This window comes from Pleurodeles waltl, chromosome 6 (assembly GCF_031143425.1).
Source record: "Pleurodeles waltl isolate 20211129_DDA chromosome 6, aPleWal1.hap1.20221129, whole genome shotgun sequence".
Classification (NCBI taxonomy): Eukaryota; Metazoa; Chordata; class Amphibia; order Caudata; family Salamandridae; genus Pleurodeles; species Pleurodeles waltl.
In genome coordinates, this window is record NC_090445.1 from 1647132260 (window position 1) to 1647154849 (window position 22590).

Below are 22590 nucleotides of genomic sequence, written 5' to 3' on the forward strand. Positions count from 1 at the left end.
ACAAGGTTGATCAGGCAACCTCAAAAACACAGAAATAGCAGATAAATAACCTTTGAGAATGTCCATAGCAGAGCCCTTCTGGGCCAGAGAAAGGATAAACAATAGGACCTCAGAGAGAGACAGAAAGGGAGTCAGGCTTGTCAGTGCACCATGCCAAAATTTCTTCCGACAGGCATATACCATTTTGGTGGAAGGACTAATGGCTGCCAAGATAACGTTACAGACTTTGGGCGGAAGGTCAAAAGCTGTCAACTGCAGCAGCTCAATTTCCACGCAAGACGGCGGAGACTGGACAGGTTTGGGTGAAGAACCCTCCCCTGCTGCTGCAACAGAAGATCCTCCTGAAGGGGCAGTCTTAATGGAGGATTGATGGACATGCTCAGCATCTCGGGATTCCAAAATCTCTGTGCCTACTCTGGCGCCAGAAGGATTACTTGGGCCCAGTCGTTCTTGATCTTCTTTAGAGCAGAAGTGATTTGGGCGGAAAGGCGTACAGGATGTCTGAATTCCCCTAGAGATGAAAAACGTCACTGAGTAATTGCCGCCTTGGAACCTCCAACGCCCAATACTGGTGACAGTATCCAGGACTCGCCGCCAGTGAGGAAACCCACACTGTGTCCAGAACAACTCAGAAGAAAAGGAGCATCAGACGGAGTCAGTTGTGACTTCACCATGTTTATGGTAAATCCCAGCGAATGCAGGAGATCTGCCGCAGTCTTGAGATGGGAGACAACAGCCTGGGGTGAGCCTGCCTTCAAAAGCCAGTCGTCGAGATACAGGAAGCCTGACACCTCTGACCTGCACACATGAGCTGCAACTACCGCTATCACCTTGTTGATCACCCGAAGGGCGTTGGTAAGCCCAAAGGGGAGTACGGTGAAGTGAAAGTGCTCGTGGCCTATTGTGAACCGCAAGTAATATGTGGGGCTTGCAGGACGGGAATATGGAAATAAGCATCCTGCAAGTCCAACGCTACCAACCAATCTCCTAGGTTCAGAACAGAAAGAACTTCCCCTTCTTGAAGAAGAGATTGAGGGACCAAAGGTCTAGGATGGGGCGGAGAACCCTTGTCCTTTTTGGGTACCAGAAAGTAGCGGGAATAGCACACAGGATGTACTTCTGGCACAGGAATCCTCCCTAGGGTTCCCTTGGCCAAGAAGGCTGTAACTTTCCTCTCCGAGAAATGCCAAGTGATCCTCCTTCATCTGATTGTAGGATGGTGGCAAGGATGGAGTGGTAGTCTTGAAGGGGAGGGAGTAGCCCCTTCAGACTATCTGAAAAACCCACCTGTCTGACAAGAAGGATTGCCAGCGGAGCTGGTGATGACGGACCCAGCCTCTGACTGATCCCTGATGGGGAAGAGTCAGACTAGGAAGGTTTGGAGGCAGCCGCAAGGGGGTGGTGAACTTGCCAGACAACTGGTTCCCTGATCCACGAGGTAGGTGGATCCCACATCCCAGGCCACGCCATGCAGAGGATGGGCAGCATGTGCGGCAAGGTGGCTGGGCGGGCATGGACACAGTTGGGCACCCCTTTCATAGCCATGAAAGGGGCAAAAAGCAGACTGGGGGGAAAACGGGGGGGGGGGTGAGGGGCCACTGTGAGGTCCAAAGACCTGACTGTAACCCAAGAATCCTTGAAGTGCTTGAGCGATGAGTCTACTTTTTCTCCGAAGAGACGGCTGCCATTAAACATTAAAGGGCATGTCCATAAGATTGGCTTGGACATCCACTAAAAAGCCAGGTGTCCTCAACTAGGCATGGCACCTCAGGGCCACTTTCAATGAAACTGCTCCGCCCAGTGAGTCGGTCATGTCCAGTCCATATCGGAACGTGAACTTTGCTGTGTGTCTCCCATCAGCAACTGCTTGGGGCCTCCTCTGGGACCATTGGCAGCACTTGCACAACGTATCCCACAGTGTGTGGGAGTAATGGCCCAAAATACATGAGGGTGTTCAAGGAGTGCAATTCAAAGCTGACGTAAGAAAACATCTTCTTCCAAAGTGCGCCCAGCCTTTTGTATTCCATATTCGGGGGTGCGGAAGGGTATGCGCAATAGGAGGTGAAGGCTTGGCTACCAAGCTCTCAGGGGTTGGGTGTTGAGTAAGGAAACTTGGGTTGCTCAGAGCAGGGCAATGGCGGCAGGCAATTGTCCTGTTCACAAGAGCCCCTGTGCTGTGTTTGGTCCAGGTACCTAGTAGGACATCTGTAAGGACTTAATTGAAGGGAAGCAGGGATTCGGAGGATGAAGCTCCAGGTTGAACCACCTCTGTCAAGAGGTTAGTGCTAACTGCCACCATCGGCAACTCAAGGTTCAGGACCTCAGCTGCTCTTCGCACCATCATAGAATATTATGCTTCCTCCTCCATAGCACAGTAGGGGGAGAAAATATGCCAGTAGCTGGTGAGGTATCCAGTGCACTGGCTTCACCTAAGTCCGTACACTGGTCCACAGGGTCTTGGAGCTTGTATTTCAAAGGGTCCAGCAACCCCTCCCATTCCTCATCGCAACTTAGCCCATAGGAAAAAGCTCAGGATCCGACATAAGAGGCACCGGATGTTGGCATGATGCCCATCCAGCTCTGTGTCAGAGTCAGCAATGAGAATGTGGACAGCGCAGCCCGGAGGCATGTGGCCTCATGGAACTCCTTCAGTTGGGCAGAGGTCGCCCTGGCTCCCGGAAACTTGGGGAGGCGTGGAGTTGGCCGAAACGCAGGCTCTGCAGAGGGAGGCCTAGAACAATGGTGCTTCCACTCCCTCAACTCGTCGGCAGACAGACAAGGGTAAGTAGAAGAACGTTTAGTCTTCTTTGACTTCTTCTGGTGCCTTGACTTACCTGATCGTCCCGAGGACTTGGAGTGGGATGACGATGAGGGGGGCACTCTGGGACCGATACTGAGACCTTCCTCTTGACTGAGACCGTGACTTGGGCGGAGTCGAGCGCCGGGCCATCAGCTTTAGGGACCTCTCCCTTAAAGCCTTCGGATGCAAGGCCTTACACTCGGAGAATGACTCTGGGTTGTGGTTGCGCTCCAGGCACCCCTTGCACACAAGATGTGGATCTGTCACGGACAGCACCTGATGACAGGAACCACAGGGCTTATACCCGGTCTTCCTCTATGACATCCCTCGATGCACCAGGAGTTAACAACTTGAAAAAAACTTTGACAAAAAGTAAAAAAAGGCCAGTCAAAAATTGAATGAGGGGTAGCTCTTGTGAGTTCAGCAGTGGCTGGCGCAGAAAGAAAAGAACTGATATCAGAGTGCCAGGGTGGTGCCTATGTAGGACCTGGGACATCATATCCGGTGGAGGCTATGACAGACACAGAGCTGACTGATATCACCTAATAGCGCACACGGCTACTGCTCAAGAAAAATCTTCGGATCCAGACTGATACCTGGGAGAAATTATAATTTCAAGGAATCTGCAACTAGATGTCCCTATCAGATAGGCCTGGTCGCTGGAGCATCGAGAAGGCATTTGGACCATTGCTCTGTGCAGAGACCTCACATTTGGGATGTCGGTGGGTAGAAGGGTTGGATCTTCAAAGACTCTTCATAGAGGGTACAGACTATTCAGAGTAGGATGCTAGAGGCAGAAAGTACCAGTATTAGAAACAGCAGGCGCCCAACTATGGAGGGGCATTCACTTCACCTGATCTTCTAAACCTGTCAGATCCTATTGCTCTGCCATTGTGCAACAATCAAAAAACGTGGCACACCCTTCAGCAAGCTTTGACACAGTAGCGGGAAAACATAAGACTGAGCAGAATGCAGATTCCGGATGTTCAGCAACACCAAGGAAAACAAGTGATAATGAACACTGCAGAACCCTCCAAAATGCAAGTCAGGTCAGGAGGCACAGGATATGTACTACAAATGTTCAAGTACCCACAGTTCCTTAAAGGATTGGAAAAGGAAGAAGACACAGTCGTTGAGCAGGCTGCTAGAATATACCAAACAGGGTCTACACTGCCTCAGCATTACATTTTACCACTGCTGGGTTTCTTTGTCATCCACCTGAGAAACATAGATTGGACAGCGGAAAGGGCTACTGGTATCTGAAACAAAGAAGAGGGAAATGGGAAAATTGTGCTAATGCATAGAAATACAAGCAGGCAAAGAATGGCTAAGGGCCAGCCACCTCATCCCTAAATCACAACATATACCCCCAGGCAAATCCACTGAGTGCAAGATAGTTTTGAAAATCAATGCAGCAGTTAAACCTGTTTGAAGAAAAACATGTTTTATTTGTAGTACAAACTGGGGGTGGGAAATTTAAAAAAATGTATGTAGTAAAATTACATATGACTATTTCTGATGATTTTGCTTGTCAATAAAAAGTAACATATCCTGTCCCTCCTAAAATAATCCATAAAACTACATGCAGGTTTTTTTTGTTTTTTTGTTTTTAATTTAGCAGCCGCTGTTCTACTATTCCAGCAACACAAATGAACTCCCAAACAAAACCCCACTAAACCAAAAAATAGAACTTTCTTGCAAATATGCCCCTTCTTCTCACCCAGGATAGTGCAGTGCAAAAAATAAAGACGTTTTACTATTATTTTGCTACTTATTCACTTACAATTTCAACTGCCTGACCAAGAACTAAAATATGTACACATTTCCTCCCATCATAAAACATTGCCTTTATTATTCACAGATATATATTCAAATAGATTTAATTACACAATAATTTCAACGAGTTTCTTACAACTATAAAACACAGCTTCCTTTCAATGTGGTGGTGGCAGATGAGGCTCTTACTTTCGATCAAGGTGTCAATACCTCAAGTATATGTCCAAAAGGCATTTGTTGTGGCTTCCTGGCACGTGCATGACAAAGACCTAGTACACATTTGATACACACGCAATATAATTGATACTTGAATAACTGGTAGCTTCTAGCATTTTTTAGTTGCCTTTTTGGTACTCTCCTGAAAAAGGCTTTGAGATCATGAACAGTAACAGATTTGAAACAAATCTGAAATATCTGTGATGACACAACACAAAATGTGTGTCTTTTTGGGGCACTTTCCTTCACTTTCAAACAATATAAACAAATCTTCTGCTTTACATGTTTAATATTATGATGGATGTATCAAAGACAATTCCTGGTTTCCTCTCAAGACTCTTCATAACAAAATGAAAGACATTCTTTGTAAAAACAAAAGTTTACAGAAAATAAGACAAATGTAATAGAAGGAAAAGCAAATCTAACAAAAGTTTAAAATTAGATTTATCAAAAGGGAAATCTGGCAGAAGGTGCAAATAATGAGGTAGATGAAAATGGAAATCTGGAAGAAGCTAAAACAGTATTAGGGGGCAACATATTTTAGATATTATAAAAGAGCCTTAAAAGGAAAAGTATATCAAATTAATTTGAAAATTAATTTAATCCTCTGAGCAATCTAGCCAAAAAGGTTATTGTTAAGGACAAGGATTCTGCCACTAATGGCCCTCTGCCGATTAGACGTGCTGCTCTTAATCTCTAGAATAAACAGCCTTACAAAAAGCTTAAACAATGATTTAGGGCAACTTTTCCCCAAAATACATATATTGCAGGGAGAACCGAGTTACCGAGGGTCATTTCTGTCCACTTCTCATCACACCAATGTTTGAAATATTAGATATAATGTATCTTGCACAAGATAAGGGTCAAAGCAAGCTATGAATAAATATTCTTGGAGTCAAGCCAAATTAATTTGAAGGTTGTTGCAATGCTGGTGCGAGAAGTGCCAGGTGAGTGCTGATGTAGATTACTCGAGATAAGGTACACCATGCTTAGCATGCTTATCAATGATCACAGGAAGAAGACGGGTCACTGAAAGATGACCGGGCTAATGACTAACTGCACAGCAGTTGCCAAATGACACTCATCTGTTCTTGGATATGTAAACTTCAACTGATATTTACTGTGCGTAGCAATATTGCTAGCATTTTGTTACAACGTTTCTATTTTGAACACGCTAATAAAACTGCAGATAAACATAACTGTTGTCTTTGCACAGCACTTCTCTTCATTGAATGCCACAGACAAGTTGTAGACATCTGTAATGCCCCAAATAGAAATGGTAAAACCTCGAGTCCACCGTTCACAGATAAGAATGGGAGCCACATGGATCAAACAGAACTTAATTTTTGATTAACCTTTCAACTCCACTTTGGGTTCACGCCGCGTCATGTCAACTTCAAACAAGGACCTTAACTTTCCAATGGACTCTCCAGGAAAAAAGTGCGCAGGGTGCCTCCGTCTGCAGGAACATACTGACTGAACGGGCCACCACTAAACAATTCCTACTACTATAAGGCTGGTAATTCATGGCACGTTTAAACGCAAAACCCACAAGAATGGCTGGAAACAGAAGAGAAGAACTTAAACTAGCTCAGTTCCGGTGTTCCCATTGAACATTTCTGTTGGTAATCTGCCACCACAATCCATTCCACCAAAAAGTCAGTTTATCTTCTGATTTTTAAGAAGGAAACCTGGAGGTGCATATGTCCATCATTGTAATGAATCCCCAGTTCCATTGTGGACATCCCAAAATCACTTTCGAAGTACACTTTTTGCAAAAGTTAATTTAACCGATTTATATATCTTATATACATGTAATACCACTGACGACCAGCATCCATCCTGTTCGGCAAACAGTTTTCACATATCTTTAAACATCTGCTCTGTTGGATTCATCCTTATACTGGAAGATTTGCTAGTCTCTTGTCTCTGGGTAGGGGCATGGGCTATTGTGCAAAGGAGTGGCTTTTCAAGGAGAATGATGTTTATTGGCAATGCGGACGTCACTGCACACCTTCCTCTTCCACATATGTTGAAGGAAACCAACCAATCTGAGAAGAGAAATCACAATAATGTCAAATAGCTGCTCTCCAAGGACAGGAGAGTGGCCACATGTCAGAATTGTAGGCCTGAACATTGCCATCCAACTCCTAGCTTCCTAAGGAGATTCAACAACGCATGATCATAATATGGGCTCCCCTATAACAACACATTAAAACATTTTAAAAAATCATAAAATTACATTATCGAGAATTGCAATAGCGCTTCAAGCATAACATATGATTCCATTTTCCAATCAATGGCCATACTATGTACCCAGGACTTTAACAATGATGTCAATTGCACCTGAGAATTTAAACTAAAAACAATGATCAATAACATAACACAAGTGTATGAACAAGATTCAAAAGTCCATCTTGTTTTGTGGGTTTATGGTTTCTATATCATGATGAATAAGTTCCTCACCTTTAGAATAGTCCCAGATGCCAACTTGGATCCGGAGATTTTTCTGGCAATGATCCCCGTGCGTTGATATGTTACACCATATTACTCAGAGGTGACGTCATACTGCCATGGAAGTGACAGAGCAGACCACGTAGAACAACCAGCCCTGCATACTATTGTCAGTTTCTGAATCTTTCTCCTTCCACACCCTCAGATGCGAAGCACTTTGAATAAACTACAGGTGACAGTGTGCCAAAATCTAACCTGGATTCTATTATGATAATCAGGAGTTTATTTCACAGAGTAAAAAGGTGGGAGGCTAGTCAGAAATTGTGGTGAAGGGTCTGAGGAGTGAACTTATTCTAGAAATACTTGCAGGACCAAGCGAGAAAAATAGACTTCGCATCAGATTTGGCTGTCAAGTCAGTAGTGTTTCATGAACGTGTGCACCAAAGCCCACAATGAAGCAAGGCAAATATCCAGAACTGGCACCCACTTTTCCAATGCCGATGTAGAAGTTTTAGCCCTGGTGCAATGCACCCGCAGGCCTTCTGGGGGTCCTTCTTAGCCAAAGTGGAAAAGATTTAAGTGCAGAAGACTAACCACCTGGATTGAGTCCTCTTTTGCACTGCCTTGCCTTTCTTGGACTCAGTAAACCCTACAAAGACCTGAAAATCCTCGCAGTGGTCTCTCATACTGTGAATGTAGAAACTCAAGGCTCTCAGAGTCAAGCCAATGGAGCTTCTCTTACTCTTTTGAGGGGGTGTTTTGGAGCACAAAATGTTGGTAATATGACTGATTCACTAACGTGGATGGTAGATACCACCTTAGACAGGAAGGCAGCTCGATCCCACAGCATCAATTTGTCTGGGGGGAACAGTGATATAGGGAGGTTACATTAGCAGCACCCGTAGCTCACTCATGCAGCATACAGAAGTGTTGAAGATAAGGAATTTTAGAAGCCATAGCCAACAATGGTGCATAGACCTGTATGGACCACACACATAAGGATGGTCAGGTCTACATTTATATCTCACTGATATATGATGAATGGCATGGGGGAAATATATGAATCTGGCACTTATGATAATGCATCACAACTGGTGATTTTAAGACACAGGGTTGATTAGGCAAACATAAAAAGGCTTAAAGGGCCAACAAGTAAGCCTACACAGTGGCCATTGCAAGACAGAAAAAACATAAGAGAGTTTGGCCTTCAGAAGGTCTGGATGAAATGAGTCAGACTAGGCCACAAACGTTTCCTAGCAACCAGCATAGGTGGACTTTGCAAATAGGTGTCTGGCTGTAAGAATGACATCTATCACTTCAGACGATAAGTCAAAAGAATTTAATGTTGCCACTCAATCTCCATCCATGGCGGTGTAGGCTGCAGAGAGTTTGGTGCAGGACCCTCTTCTAGTGCTTGAATCCTCCTTAAGGGGTGCGGTATCTGAGGGTAAATGCTCAGGAAGACTGAGTACAATGCTCTCCCAGTCCAGACCAAGACTTAACAAAACTTGTGTCCAGCCTGCCCTTACTTTCCTCAGAATGTGAGGAAGGAGCAGCAGAGGTGAGAATACATACAGAAGACCTGTATCCCATTGCAGACTCAACACATATCCCAACGGCCTTTTTGAAGGAAAGTTGAATATTCAGAAGCAGTGACACTGCACGTTCTTGATGACAGCAGACAGATCTACTACCGATTAAAGATGTCCTGTGCCACTCCTGGGCCATCAGGTAACAACTGCTCTGGAATTCAGAGAGCTTGCAAGATTTATGGCTATCAGGAAGATTTTCTGCTGTTCCAGGCACCTCTAGAGATGAAGAACCTCCTTTCTTAGGATCCAGGGCCCTTCCCTAGTACCCCCAGGCTTGCTGCTGCTGTTGGTCATGTTGTCCATTAGGATCTTCAATAGTCTTTCCTTGATAATCTGTGGGGAGGCTTTCAGCATGAAACAGATTATCCTAAGCATTAAATGGCTGATGTGGAGGTGGCTCTCTGCTAGAAAACAGTTACCTCTGATATTCACCTCTCCCAGATGTCTCCTTACAAACCGCCTCCCCAGTAGTGTTGTCTGTCACAACTTTAAAGTCTGAGTAGGTAAGAGAGACTGACCTGCAGCAGGCCTGGGATTGCACTTCATGTCCTGATCCATCTTCTGCGTGATATGGACAGTGTCGGAGATGCAACCCCAGTGCTGTGCCCACTGAGGTTTTGCATGCGCCATGTGTCAAACAAGACATTGAGAAGGTATGAGATCAGGAGCAAATGAATCTCAGAACCATCTTCACCGACACCTTGGACTGACCCTAGGACCTGTAGCCCATTGCAGACTCAACACATATACTCAACTGCTCTGCCTCCTCGTTGCTCCACCGGCAAGTGGAGCCCTCCGTTCCTCTGAACTCTGACCTCTGTCAGGAGTTTGAGGCCCTCCTCCACCCACATGCTTCTGCCTGCGCCTCATCCCTGGTGTCTAGTGGGAGAGATCTGCTCCTCTGCTAGGCTGCCCTCTGCCTCTTCTCTTATTTCCTCTTTTGCCTCTTTTCACTCTCTGTTTGCTGTTCCTTTTGCTTTCTGCGTCTATTTCTCTCTTCAACATTTTCTCCCCTCACTCTGCGCTCTCTCCCCGCCGTTGCTGCCCCTGCGGCCCCACACCCCTGCTTTCTCTCGCGCTCTATCCTGCCGCTGCTGCCCCTGCGGTCCCACCCGTTTCTTTCACGCCGTTTCCCACTCCCGCCTCCCAGCTGTCCTCTCCTCCCCCCAACTTACTGGCAGCCGTTGTGCGGCCGCGCCACTGGCGTGCCAAAGGCAAGCCCGTCTGCGCCCGTCCGCGACCTGACCGTGACCAGTGCCAGGACCCTTGGATCTCCCACCCACCACCACTACACTCCAGCAGCACTCATCGCACTCAACCAGGACACAACAACAACTGCAAGAAGGTACCTTCAAGCAACACCAAGGGACCCTTCACCTGTCGCCACTGCAGATCCACCAGCCTCTGTCACTCAAGCCCACCTTTGAGGACCCACAAAGCAGATCACAGCCTCATCCATCCACAGGCACGCCATCAAACTCTGGAACCTCTTCGACACCACATACCTGGACGTTGCCTTTCTCACGGAAACATGGCTTAAGCCCTCCTCGGCTCGAAACATCGCAACCCCCAGACGCCTATAAGATCATCCGCAGAGACCACCCAGACCGCCCCGCGGGAGGCATTGCCATCATCCACAAAGAGTCCCTATGGCTATCCTCCAGCATCAAAGACTCCACAACCAACATGGAACTCCTTCACTTCCAGATTGGAGTCACTTTGCGGGGCACCCTCATCTACAGGCCGACAACAACTCCACCTCCCTGATCAAAAACCTCGCCAACCTCGGACTCAAGTAACTCGTCACCACACCCACCCACTCGGCCGGTCACACTCTGGACCCCATTTTCTCCTCCAGCAACCACGTCTCCATCAGCCATACCACCGAACTCCAATGGACCGACCACATCACTGCATTCATTTCACCTTCAACAAACCCATCGGTCGACACCACACTGTCCAACTTCCCCACAGAAATTGGAACAAAGTCACTGAAGCCCAGCTCACCGCCAGCCTCAACACAACACCCCCCCAAGCCGACGCCAACGCCGCCACACACAACCTCCACGTATGGATAGACTACGCCAACACCCTTGCCCCCCTTAAGACGTCCCACCACAGAAGCACAGCCAAGAAAGCAAGCTGGTTCACCCCCGCACTCAAAGAATCAAAACAGGTCTGTAGATGTCTGGAGAGGAAGTGGCGCACCATCAAGACCCCTGCAAATCACGAAAACTTCAAGAATGCCATCAAACATCACCACCAGCTCATTAGGACCACCAAGAGGCTCGCCCTGGAGCAACGCATCAATAAAAATGCGCACAACAGCAAAGACCTTTTTTCTGTCATCAAAGAGTTCACCAACTCCAACTCCACCAACATCCACCCCCCATCGCAAGAACTCTGCAAAAACCTTGCCAACTACTTCCATCACAAGATCGCAGACATTTACGACAGCTTCACCACCCAGGGCCCCCCGGACTCTCACCACCAGCCCTTTGACCGAAGTGTCACAACCCCCCCCCAACCTCCTCCGCTGGAACATCATCACCGACACAGAGACCCGCAACATCATGGCAACCATCCACTCAAGAGCTCCCACCGACCCCTGCCCGCACCACATCTTCAACAGAGCCAGCAACATCACTGCACCCAAACTCCGGACTACCATCAATCGCTCATTCGAATCTGCCACCTTCCCTGATATGAAACCTCTACTGGAGAAACCCACTGCCGACCCGACAGACCAGAAGAACTACCGGCCCATCTCCCTGCTCCCCTTTCCGGCCAAAGTAATTGAGAAAGCAGTCAACAAACAACTCGCTGCCTTCCTGGAAACCAACAACATCCTGGACCTCTCTCAGTCAGGATTCAGAAGCAATCATAGCACCGAGACCACCCTCCTTGCTGCCACAGATGACATCTGCACCCTCCTTGACTGAGGCGAAACCATTGCCCTCATTCCCCTGAATCTGTCTGCCACTTTCGATACAGTCTCTCACGACACACTACGCACCCGCCTCCACGACGCCGGAATCCGAGACTCAGCACTGCGATGGCTCTCCTTGTTCCTCACGGCAGAACACAGAGGGTCCAACTCCCTCTCCCCCCTTTCTCTTGGAAGCCACCAAGATCAACTGCGTCCCCCCCAAGCATCCTCGCTGAGTCCCACCCTCTTCAACCTCTATATGACCCCACTAGCTGCCATCGTCAGAAGCCACGCACTCAACATTGTCTCCTACACCGATAACACCCAACTGATAGTCTCCCTCACCAACAACCCGACCACCGCCAAAAACAATTTCCACGAAAGAATGAAAGCAGTCGCCGCCTGGATGAAAGATATTTGCCTCAAACTGAACTCGGCCAAATCAGAAGTCCTCATACTCGGCTCCACGCCCTCCACCTGGAACGACTCCTGGTGGCCCTATGCACTCAGAAACGCCCCCACCGACCACGCCCACAACCTCGGCGTCATCTTAGACTCATCGCTCTCAGTGGACTGACAGGTGAGTGCTGTTTCATCGGGCTGATTCTACTGCGCATGATCCGAAAGATCTACAAATTGATCCCCACCGAAACCAGAAGGACAGTCACTCAGACCCTTGTCAGCAGCCGACTCGACTACGGCAATGCTCTCTTCTCCGGAACGACTGCCAAGACACAGAGAAGACTAACGCATCCAAAACGCCTCCGCCAGGCTCATCAAGAACGCCCTACGACACAGCCACACCTCTTCCCTCCTAAGAGACCTACACTGGTTGCCTATCGACAAGAGAATCACCTTTAAGCTCCTGACCCACGCCTACAAGGCCCTACATGACACCGGACCAGCCTACCTCAACCACAGACTCGCCTTCTACACTGCCGCCAGACAACTCCGCTCTGCCCACCAGGCCCTCGCCAAGGTCCCCCGCATCCGGAAAACCACAGCCAGAGGAAGATCCTTCTCCCACATTGCCGTCAAGACCTGGAACACCCTCCCCACCCACCTCGGGCAATCCCTAACCCTGTTTCAGTTCAGGAAGCGACCTCAAGACCTGGCTCTTCAACTGATCCTTCTCCCCCTTCCCCTTCCTTCCCCCAGGGTCTTGAGACCCTCACGGGTGATTAGCAGTGCTATACAAATCCCCATATTGATTAATTGATTGACCCTAACATTTTTTAATCATATCCTGAAAGTATTGGACCAGCTGTTGCCATGGAAGGTCCTTGAATGCTACTGTGTCCCAGATAACCCCTATGAAAGAAATTCTTTGTGTATGGCTCAGGTGGGGCTTAGGCTTGTTGACTGAAACCCCAAGGAGATCAAACACCTAGATCTTGTGTGGAGGTGGTCTGTGACTGACTGAGGCAAGTCCACCTTAAGCAGTAAGCAGACAAAGTACAGGAACACATGTATTCCTGACCTCTGAAGATGAGCCACCGCAATCACAAGTACTTTTGTTGACACCCGAGTGACTGAAGTAAGACTGAGAACAGCATGGCAAAATGCAAATGTTCTAACCCCAGCATGGACTGCATGTAACATCAGTTGGATGGCAGGATGTGTGTATAAAAATAAATGTCCTGCGAATTCAAGAACACCATACGTCCCTACGATCTACAGCAGATATGATCTGAGCCAGACTACGCATTTTGAATTTGTCATTCTTCACAATGTCATTCAATGGCTGGAGATTTAGTACAGACCAGCAGTCTTCACCCCAGTTGATGATGATGAAGTAGCACAAACAGCACACCCCGTACCCCCACTATGAGCTTGGCACCTGTTTGAGGGCAATCTTGGCCAGGAGGAGATTGACTTCTTGCATCAAGGTAACAGTGTGGTCCAACAAATACTGCTCTGGTGTTGAGGGAATAGGAGGAGTGGTTGAAATGAAAGTATGCAAGCAAAGCACCTTGGAGAATTTTTAAGACCCATCAGTCTGATATGATGGATCTCAAGCCAGAGACAAAGTATTGAATTCTGCCCCTGCCAGTTGGTTGTGGGCCTGGGGAGGCAAATCAAAGCAGTTTGGGGTCTGCTGCAGAAGTGGAGAAAGGGTTGGATGATAGCTGACCCTGGTGTTGTGAATGGCTTTGGACGCCACCACATGCAATGTCCTGAAAGGGTTATGTTCGCTGCTGCACTGGCTGAGATGGATAACATTGCCGGTCAGATAAGCCACTGGGATGATTAACTTTGAATTGTTTGAGCACAGAGCCACCCTTCTCTACATACAGTCTAGATCCACTGGAAGGCATGTCCATACGGATGCTTCAAAATGCCTGAAAGTCTAGTTGGTCGCATTCTAGCATGCCTTCTATGTGCTTACTGTGGCCAATAGCATTGCCTATGCGGTTTGTGGTTTTCAGGCCTGTACCAAAAAATATATGTTGCTTGTCCTGTTCATCTTGGATTGTTTGGGCCAGTATGTTTCTGAGGTCCTCCAGAACGTTGACAACATTTCACTGGTCATGACCGATAAGGCATGAATGCACCTGCATAAAAAGCAACACTACATTCAAAGAGGGTAAAACCATGCTGACTGAGGAAAACATTTTCTTTCCAAAAGAATAAATATGTTTCCACTCGCTATCCAGTGGTTCAAAGGAAAACTATTCTGATTGCCTTTACCTATGAATGCCTTTACCATGAAACATTTAAGCAAACAAGTGTCTTGTCAAAAAGCAAGTGCCCATGACAGTATCTGTAAAGGCCTTGTTAAATGGTAAAAGTGGGTCAGATGAAGAAGAAGCTGGTTGAAGAATTTCAATTAATCAATTGGATTTGGTTTCCAAAGTGGGCAATTGCAAATCTAGCACGTCTGCTGCTCTTCACAGTACTACAACAAAAGAGATACTTTCTTCTACTGGTGTGCCAGTTGGTAACTCTGGCTCTGTCACTGCCCACATCTAACCCACTAGCTTTTTGCCAGTCAAAATATATCCAATATTATTGCAATGAGGGGGGGAGCAGATTGGGAACCTCCTCATCATTATCAGTATTTTGAAAGACATTGTCTATGACCTGGACCACTTTGTTGTCGGAGCTCAAAAAGGCATCTATCCTCTGACAGTACTTGTGTTGAGTGAGAGGTCAAGGCTGAAGGTGTAGCTGCATAACCACTGTTTGCAATGTACTTATTTCATAGCATGAAATAGGCAGATGCTAGCTTGGAGTCAGAGATCAGCATTGCAACTGGACCTGGTACAAGTGCCTGCATGTAAGGAGTTGGCGTTGAACCGAGGGAGAGAGTGGAAGTCTGGATGAGCATCAGCATGAACTCTAAAAATGTGTCCAAGTCGGCAGTCAATGCCAGGGGAGGGCCTGCAGGTAGGTGTGCACTCTGGGGCCCAAGAAGCTCTGTGGGACTTGAAGGCGCACCAAAGAAAGCTGGTAGCAGTGAGAAATTTGCTGCATGGCTTCCTGGAAGGAGGCTATCCACTGTGAAGTTGACGATGGGCTAGGGATTTATGGATGCACCAAGACCCAATGCTGGACTAGCTCAGAGTCAGAATACGTCAGACCCTTGCAAATTATCGGCTGACTTTGAATAGGGGTATATGGACGAGTTCAACTTGGCTTTCTTGCACTTGTGGTGTATTTCAGATTTTAACTTACTGGAAGACTTAGCGATGGAACAGGACTTTGCACAAGACCACTATGCACATGACCGGCGTAGAGAACATACCAAAGACTTGAAGTGGGATCTATGTTTCAAACACAACCACCTATTATTCTCAGTGACATAAAGATTTCCCTCCTACCCCCTGATTTCCTCCAGGAGCAGAACGTATTGTACGACTTTGAGTGATGACCAGAAACAAGCATTATAGGCACAAGTTTTGAGGGTCAGTGACTGGCATCTGTTTCTTGCAACTGCTGCATGCCTTCAATCCTGTCATTTTGGGGGACACAACTTCCCAAGATATACTTTGCAACTAAGTTTGGATTCATTGGAAAAACAGCAAAGTTTTATGTGGAGCTCTGAATCCACGTCAGAGGGTGTGGAATGAAAGAAAATAGGTCAGTGTGCAGTGTTAGAGCTTGTATGATGCTCAATGGCTTCCAGGGCGATATGAATTTACCACATAAGCACATGGCATTACCACCCGGCATGCGGGGAACAATGTTGGAAGAAATTTCTGGATTTAGTTTGGCACCTAGGAGTTTACTACAGGAAAGAAATCACAGTTAGAATTATGCATCAGAAAAAGTGAGGAACAAAAAGTGCAAATTGCTTACCTTCGGTAACAAATTATTTGGTAGAGACAGAAGAGGTTATTATGACCCCGGCGGTTGGAGTTAATATGGAGGAAAGTACTGCCAACAGGCTGGCGGTACTTTCCTCCATGTTATGTACCACACCGACCGCCACGGCGGTAACGACCGCCGGGCTGGAGGCCTCAATCTCCAGCCTGGCAGCGGTCACTTGCCTGCCTGCGGGATTATGACCTCGCCTACCACCATGGTTTTCGTGGCATCCTTACTGCCACGAAAACCATGGCGGTAGGTACTATCAGTGACAGGGAATCCCTGTCACTGATAGGGGTCTTCCCCGTCCCCCTCCCCAGGTTTTCCCCCCCACACCCTCCTTTCTCTCCAGACCCCCCTCATACACGCCCCTCCCTTCACACATGCAAACACACACCCATTCCAACATTCATCCACACATGCATTCATCCATTCAAACACACATCCACACACACTTACATACATACACGCAGATACGCATTCACACAACTCAACATTCACGCACCCCCCACAAACATGCACACACATACAACACGCAGCACACACCCACATATATGCACACACAGACATACACACACAACACCCCCCTCCCCTGTCGGATCACCCACTTACCTGGATCCAGGGGGTTCTCCGGCAGGAGACGGGATGAGGCGCTGCTGCCAGCAGCAGGATCCGCCAGCAGAACACCGACAGGCCATATTAATTCTCATAATATGGCCGGTGGTGGTCTACTGGCGTGGCGCTCCTGGTGGAAGCAGCACTACGTTACCGCCACCTTACCGCCATGGCTACAGCCAGATTTCCGCCATCCTTCTGGCAGAAATCCGGCTGTGGTCATGATACGGCAGATGGCTAGTAGCCACGGCAACGGTCTTTTGGCGGCCGTCGCTGCGGTGGTAGGCGGTATATACCGCCAAGGTCCTAATGAGGGCCATAGTCTAGTTGCAGATTCCTTACCTTAGAATTTCCCCCAGGCATCAGTCTGGATCCGGAGATTTTTCTTCAAGCAGTACCCCTGTGTGCCATCAGGTTGTGTCGGACTACTCCGTGTCCGTTGTTGGTTTGGGTGGCGCCGGATATGACATAATGGGTCATATATAGGCACCACCCCGGCACACTGACGTCAGTTTCTTTTCACGACTTTCCACGCAAGAATCGCGGAGCCAGAAAAACGCTGCTTCTGATGCACCAGAACTAGGGCCCTGAATGTGAAGTCCCTGTCCCTAGAAATCAGTTCGCAGAATGGGGAGGATGGGTGGGTCAGTACGGAATCTGCAACTAGATTATGTCTCTACCAGGTAAATTTGTTTCAGAAGGAAAGTAACTTGTTCATCTGATAGAGACTTCTAGTTGCAGAGTCCTTAGCTTAGAATAAATACCCAAGCAATACCATCCCCGGAGATGGGTCTGTGGACCAAGATCATACTAGGAAGTCCTGCAGGACCAAACGGGCAAAGTACCCATCCCTTTGGACCTGACTGTCCAGGCAGTAGTGTTTGGTGAATGTGTGCAATGACGCTCACCATGCTGCCTGGCAGATGTCCAGAACTGGAACGCAGTGGTTGCAGCTGTGGCTCTAGTAGAGTGAACGCGCAAATCCTCTGGGGGTTGCTTCTTAGCCAATGCGTAGCACATTTTCATGCAGAGAACAACCAATCTAGAGATGGTTCTCTTCTGCACTGCCCAACCTTTCTTCGCACCCACAATAACCCACAAAGAGTTGTTCATCCACCCAGAACTCTTTAGTACGATCAATATAGAATGCCAACATTCTTTTTGGGTCCAGGCGGTGGAGTCTCCCCTCTTTCTTGGAGGGATATGGGGGCGCATAAAAAGTAGAAAAGGTGATGGATTGGCCTACTTGAAAAGGCGTGACTACTTTAGGTAAAAAGGAAGCCCTGGTACTAAGCACCACCTTGTCAGGATAGACTGTAATGAAAGGTGGCTTCGAAGAAAGGGCCTGCGGCTCACTCACTTTGAGAGCAGAAGTGATGGCAACCAGGAAGGCTGTCTTAAGAGTAAGAAGCCGAAGTGGACATTTACGTAGGGACTCGAAGGGAGCACACAGTAAGAAAGTAAGAACTAAGTTCAAATCTGATTGGGGCATAATGAACGAAGAAGGAGGAAACATATGAGTAAGACCCATTAGGAATCTACAGATAATAGGAGATTTAAACCTAGAGGGTTGATCGGGTAATCTCAGGTAACCCGAGATGGAAGACAAATAACTCTTGGGGAGCCAAGAGCAGAGTCCTGTGTGCTACAGAAAGAACAAATAGAAGGACCACAGAAAGAGGGGCAGAAGCGGGGGCCAAGAGACTTGTCTGTACACCATGCCACAAATTTGTTCCTTCGACAGGCGTATACCGTTTTGGTAGAGGGACATTTGGCTGTTAAGATAACGTTACAGACTTCGGGTGAAGATAGAAAGCTGTCAACTGCTACCGCTCAATCTCCACGCAAGAAGCCGGAGACTGGACAGATTTGGGCAGAGAACCCTCCCCCGTTGCCACGACAGAAGATCCCCCCAAAGGGGCAGTTTAAACGGAGGATCGATGGCCATGGTCAATAGCTCGGCATACCAGACTCTTTGTGACCAATCCGGAACCACAAGGATTACTTGGGTCCAGTCATTCTTGAACTTCTTGAGAACTCTGGGCAGAAGTGGTATAGGCGAAAAGGCATACAGAAGGCCTAAGCTCCACTCGAGATGAAAAGCATCATAGAGCGAGTGTCTCCTTGTAAATTCCAAAGCTCAAAACTGCTGACCGTGTGCATTCTCTTCAGAGGCAAACAGATCTAACCAAGGCTCTCCACGCTTCTGAAAAAGACATTGCATCACCTCTGAATGGAGATTCCAATCATGATCGACCAAGCACTGCCAGCTGAGTTTGTCCGCTCTGGCATTCGGAGAGCCCGTCAGTTTTTGAACCACTAAGGATATGCCCTGCTCTTTGAGCTATGTCCAGAGGCGGAGAGCCTCTTGACAAAGGGTGCACGACCCCACCCCGCCCTGCTTGTTGCAGTTCCACATGGCGGTGGTGTTGTCAGTGAACACCTGTACCACTTTCCCTTTGAGAGAGGAAAGGAATGCTTTCAATGCAGGTCTGATCGCCCATAGCTCCAAAAGATTGATATGGAGCACGGACTCCGCTATAGACCAGACGCATCTGATCTCCGCCTCTCCCATGTGGCTTCCCTATCCTAGGAGTAGCACATCTTCACTACCGTCAGATCTGGTAGGGGGAGGGGCAGTGATCTGCCTGTGATTCAATTGCGGTCTGTTTCTGCCTGTGATTCAATCTCGGTTTGTTAGCCACCACTTGTCCAGTTCCCTCTGAGATCTGGACCATGACAGAGAGATTCCCCCGATGCTGCGCCCACTGGAACTTCAGGTCCTACTGCAGAGCCAACATATGCCATCTAGCATGTGTGACCAGCAGGATGCAGGAGGCCATGAGGCCCAGCAGCCTCAAAGTCATTCTCACCGCAATCCATGCTAAAGGCCAAAACATCAGTATCATGGACTCAGCGCACGGGAGGATAGGCCCGAAACTGCACTGTGTCGAGAACAACTCTGATGAAAGGCAGCATCTGAGAGGAAGACAGGTGTGAATTGAGCATGTTTATAGTGAACCCCAGCGAATGCAGCAGGTCCACCATAGTCTGGAGATGGGAGACGACAGCCTGAGGCTAGCTCGCCTTCAACAGCCAGTTGTCGATTTAGGGGAAGCCTGAAACCCCTGACATGCGCAGAGGAAATGCAACCACCACCATCACTTTGGTGAACACCCGAGGTACATTGGTGAGGCCAAAGGGGAGCACAGTGAACTAAAAGTGCACGTGGCCCACCGTGAACCGCAAGTAATGTCTGTGAGTCGGCAGCATGGAGATGTGAAAATAAGCACCCTGCAAGTCCAGCGCTACCATCCAGTTTCCTGGGTTCAGGGCAGGCTCCCTGATCCATGCGGACGCTGGATCCCACGTCCCCGGCCATGCAGAGGCTGGGCTGCATCCGCGGCACAGTGGCTGGTAAGGAATGGACGTGACGAAAAGCAGAATGAGGGTGGCAATGGGCAGCTGTGAGGCCGGGGGACTAACCCATTGCCGGGGACACCTTAAAGCGCTGAAGTGCTGAGTCTGCTTTGCCTCTGAAGAGGTGGTGCCATCAAAGGGCATGTCTTTAGAGTGGATTGGACATCCCCTGAAAAGCCAGTTGTCCTCAACCAAGTGTGGCGGCCTCAAGGCCACTGTTGATGCAACCACTGTGCCTAGAGACTCGTTGTATCCAGCCCATATTGTGAACTTAGCTGCGTCTCTTCCGTCAGCAACAGCTTGGGAGAGAAAGGCCCAAGCCTTCTCTGGGACTTGTGGCAGCACTTGCAAAACCGTGTCCCACAAAGTATGGGTGTAACGGGCCAAAAGGTATGCGGTGTTCACGGATCACAATGTCAGGCTGGAGGAAGAAAAACGATTCTGTGATGATCCAGCCTCTTGGATTCCCTATCCGGGGGTGCGAAAGGGAATGCGCCATGGGATGTTGAGTCTTGGATAACCAAGGTCTCAGGAGTAGGGTGTTAGGTCAGGAACACCGGGGTTGTTAGGTGCAGGCCTATGGTGGTGTGCTATTGCTCTATTTACAGGAGTCCCTGTGCTGGCTTTGGACCACGTCACCAGCAGGACAACAATGAAAGCTTCATTGAAGGGCAAAAGGGGTTCAGAAGTGGAAGCCCCAGGCTGAAGCACCTCAGTCAGGAGGTTAGTCCTGACAGCCACCGAAGGCAGCTTGAGGTGTCCAGACCGCTGGCTTCACCCTGTTCCTGAGCTCAGCCCATAGGTTCCTCAGGTCGGTATTCTACAGGATCCAGCGACCCCTTCATACTCTCAACAAACTTGTACCCATAAGAAGAAGGGTTAGGATCTGACCTAAGGAGCAAGGTCCCTGCTGAAGTTGGCATCGAGCAAAGCTGGTCGGGCTCCGTGTCAGAGTAGGCAATAAGTATGGGGTCAACACCAACTGCAGGCCCGGTCAGTGTCAGGAACGTCGACCTCTGAACTGTCATCTGGGAAGGTTATAATGGCACGACCTATGCAGGTTTGGATCTGGATGCAGATCCTTGGGTGCCCTCTGGAGCCGGGGCCAAAGCTGCTGGCAAAGAAACCGAGGGGGCCCCTACTGACCCCGCAGGGCTCAAAGGTGCTCCGATGGGGATGGCTCTGGCTCCCGGAAACTTGGGGAGGCACAGAACCAACTCTGTAGTAGGCTCCAAAGGTGGAGGCCTAGAGCATTGACGCTACTTCTCCTGCGTCGTGTCAGTCGACAGGTGGGGTGGAGTTGAATAACGCTTTTGCTTCTTTGACTTCTCCTTATGCTTACCCGAGTGTCCCAAAGATTTTGAATGGCTTGACGATGAGGGCTCCGCGAGTGGTTTCAGGACCTTCCTCTCTATCGAGACCGGAAGCAACGCAGAGCTGAGCACCAGGCCATGAGCAGTTTTAAGGACAACTCCGTCAAAGCCTTCAGGTTCATGGCCCGGCACTCAGAGCACAACTTGGGTTGTGGTCGCCCTCCCAACACAACAGACACACGTGGATCCGTCACGGACATCATCCGGTGACAGGAGTTAAGGGCTTGAAGCGGGTCTCCTGTGACATCCATGATGCATCATAAAATTAAAAAAACTTAGACAAAAGTCGAAAAGACCAGTCAAAAAATGACTGCAGGGGTAGCTCTCTCCGGATGTGCACGTAGGCTGGCACGGTAAGAAAATAATTGACGTCAGCATGCCTGGGAGGCTTCTATGTATGACCTGCATTTTCATATCCAGCAACCACGACGCCAACAACAGACACAGTTGACCAACGCCATCTGACTGCTCGCAGGGGTACTGCTAAAAGAAAAATCTCCAGGTCCAGACTGACGCCTGGGGGAAATTTTAAAGGCAAGGCATCTGCAACTAGAAGTCGCTATCAGATTGCTTCCGCAGATGCTTGAATATCTAGGCTATTATCCTATGCCATTAGAAAACTACATGATTGTCAACTACTCTTTGTTATTACAGTAGAAGAAATGGCATTTTCAAATCTTCGTGGCATCACCCATCAAGGTTTACCTTTAGTTCCTTCTCAAATGTTGCTTACCACAGGATAACATTAATACGGTGTAAAATGACATTCAGAGATAGCAGGAAAGGGGGATTGATTTTGGACACATCTACTCCATTAAGGGTTAGACCACAGTTGTTGAATCTGTACTAATTAGCTTGTTCTCCTTGAAAAGCCCCTTAGAGCCATCTCTTACTACTCTACACCAGTGTTCTGCAATTCTAAACATGTAGGGAATGTCCCAGTGTACACATTCTTCATCCTCCACAGACTGGACACACTTGACCCTCGGTACTATTCAACATGCATTCCTTAAGAGACCTGTGCACAAACTTAGGTAGTATTTGATATTTTGTACCTGTGACCTTAAGCAATCGATTAGACATTGGCTAGGCAGAGTAAGAAAC

General features: G+C 48.3%; 1 protein-coding gene across 2 annotated transcripts in view; it reads right to left on the minus strand.

Annotated features, from left to right (window-relative positions):
- Positions 1–4223: 4223 nt before the first annotated feature.
- Positions 4224–22590, minus strand: part of VAV2 (vav guanine nucleotide exchange factor 2) — a 708430-nt gene continuing 690063 nt past the window's right edge. The window contains exon 28 of one of the 2 annotated variants that reach the window (XM_069241562.1): positions 4224–6843. In XM_069241562.1, coding sequence (XP_069097663.1) covers positions 6796–6843 — 48 coding nt within the window. In that variant the 3' untranslated portion in view covers positions 4224–6795. The remainder of the gene's footprint in view (positions 6844–22590) is intronic. The other variant, XM_069241561.1, reaches the window with a different exon arrangement.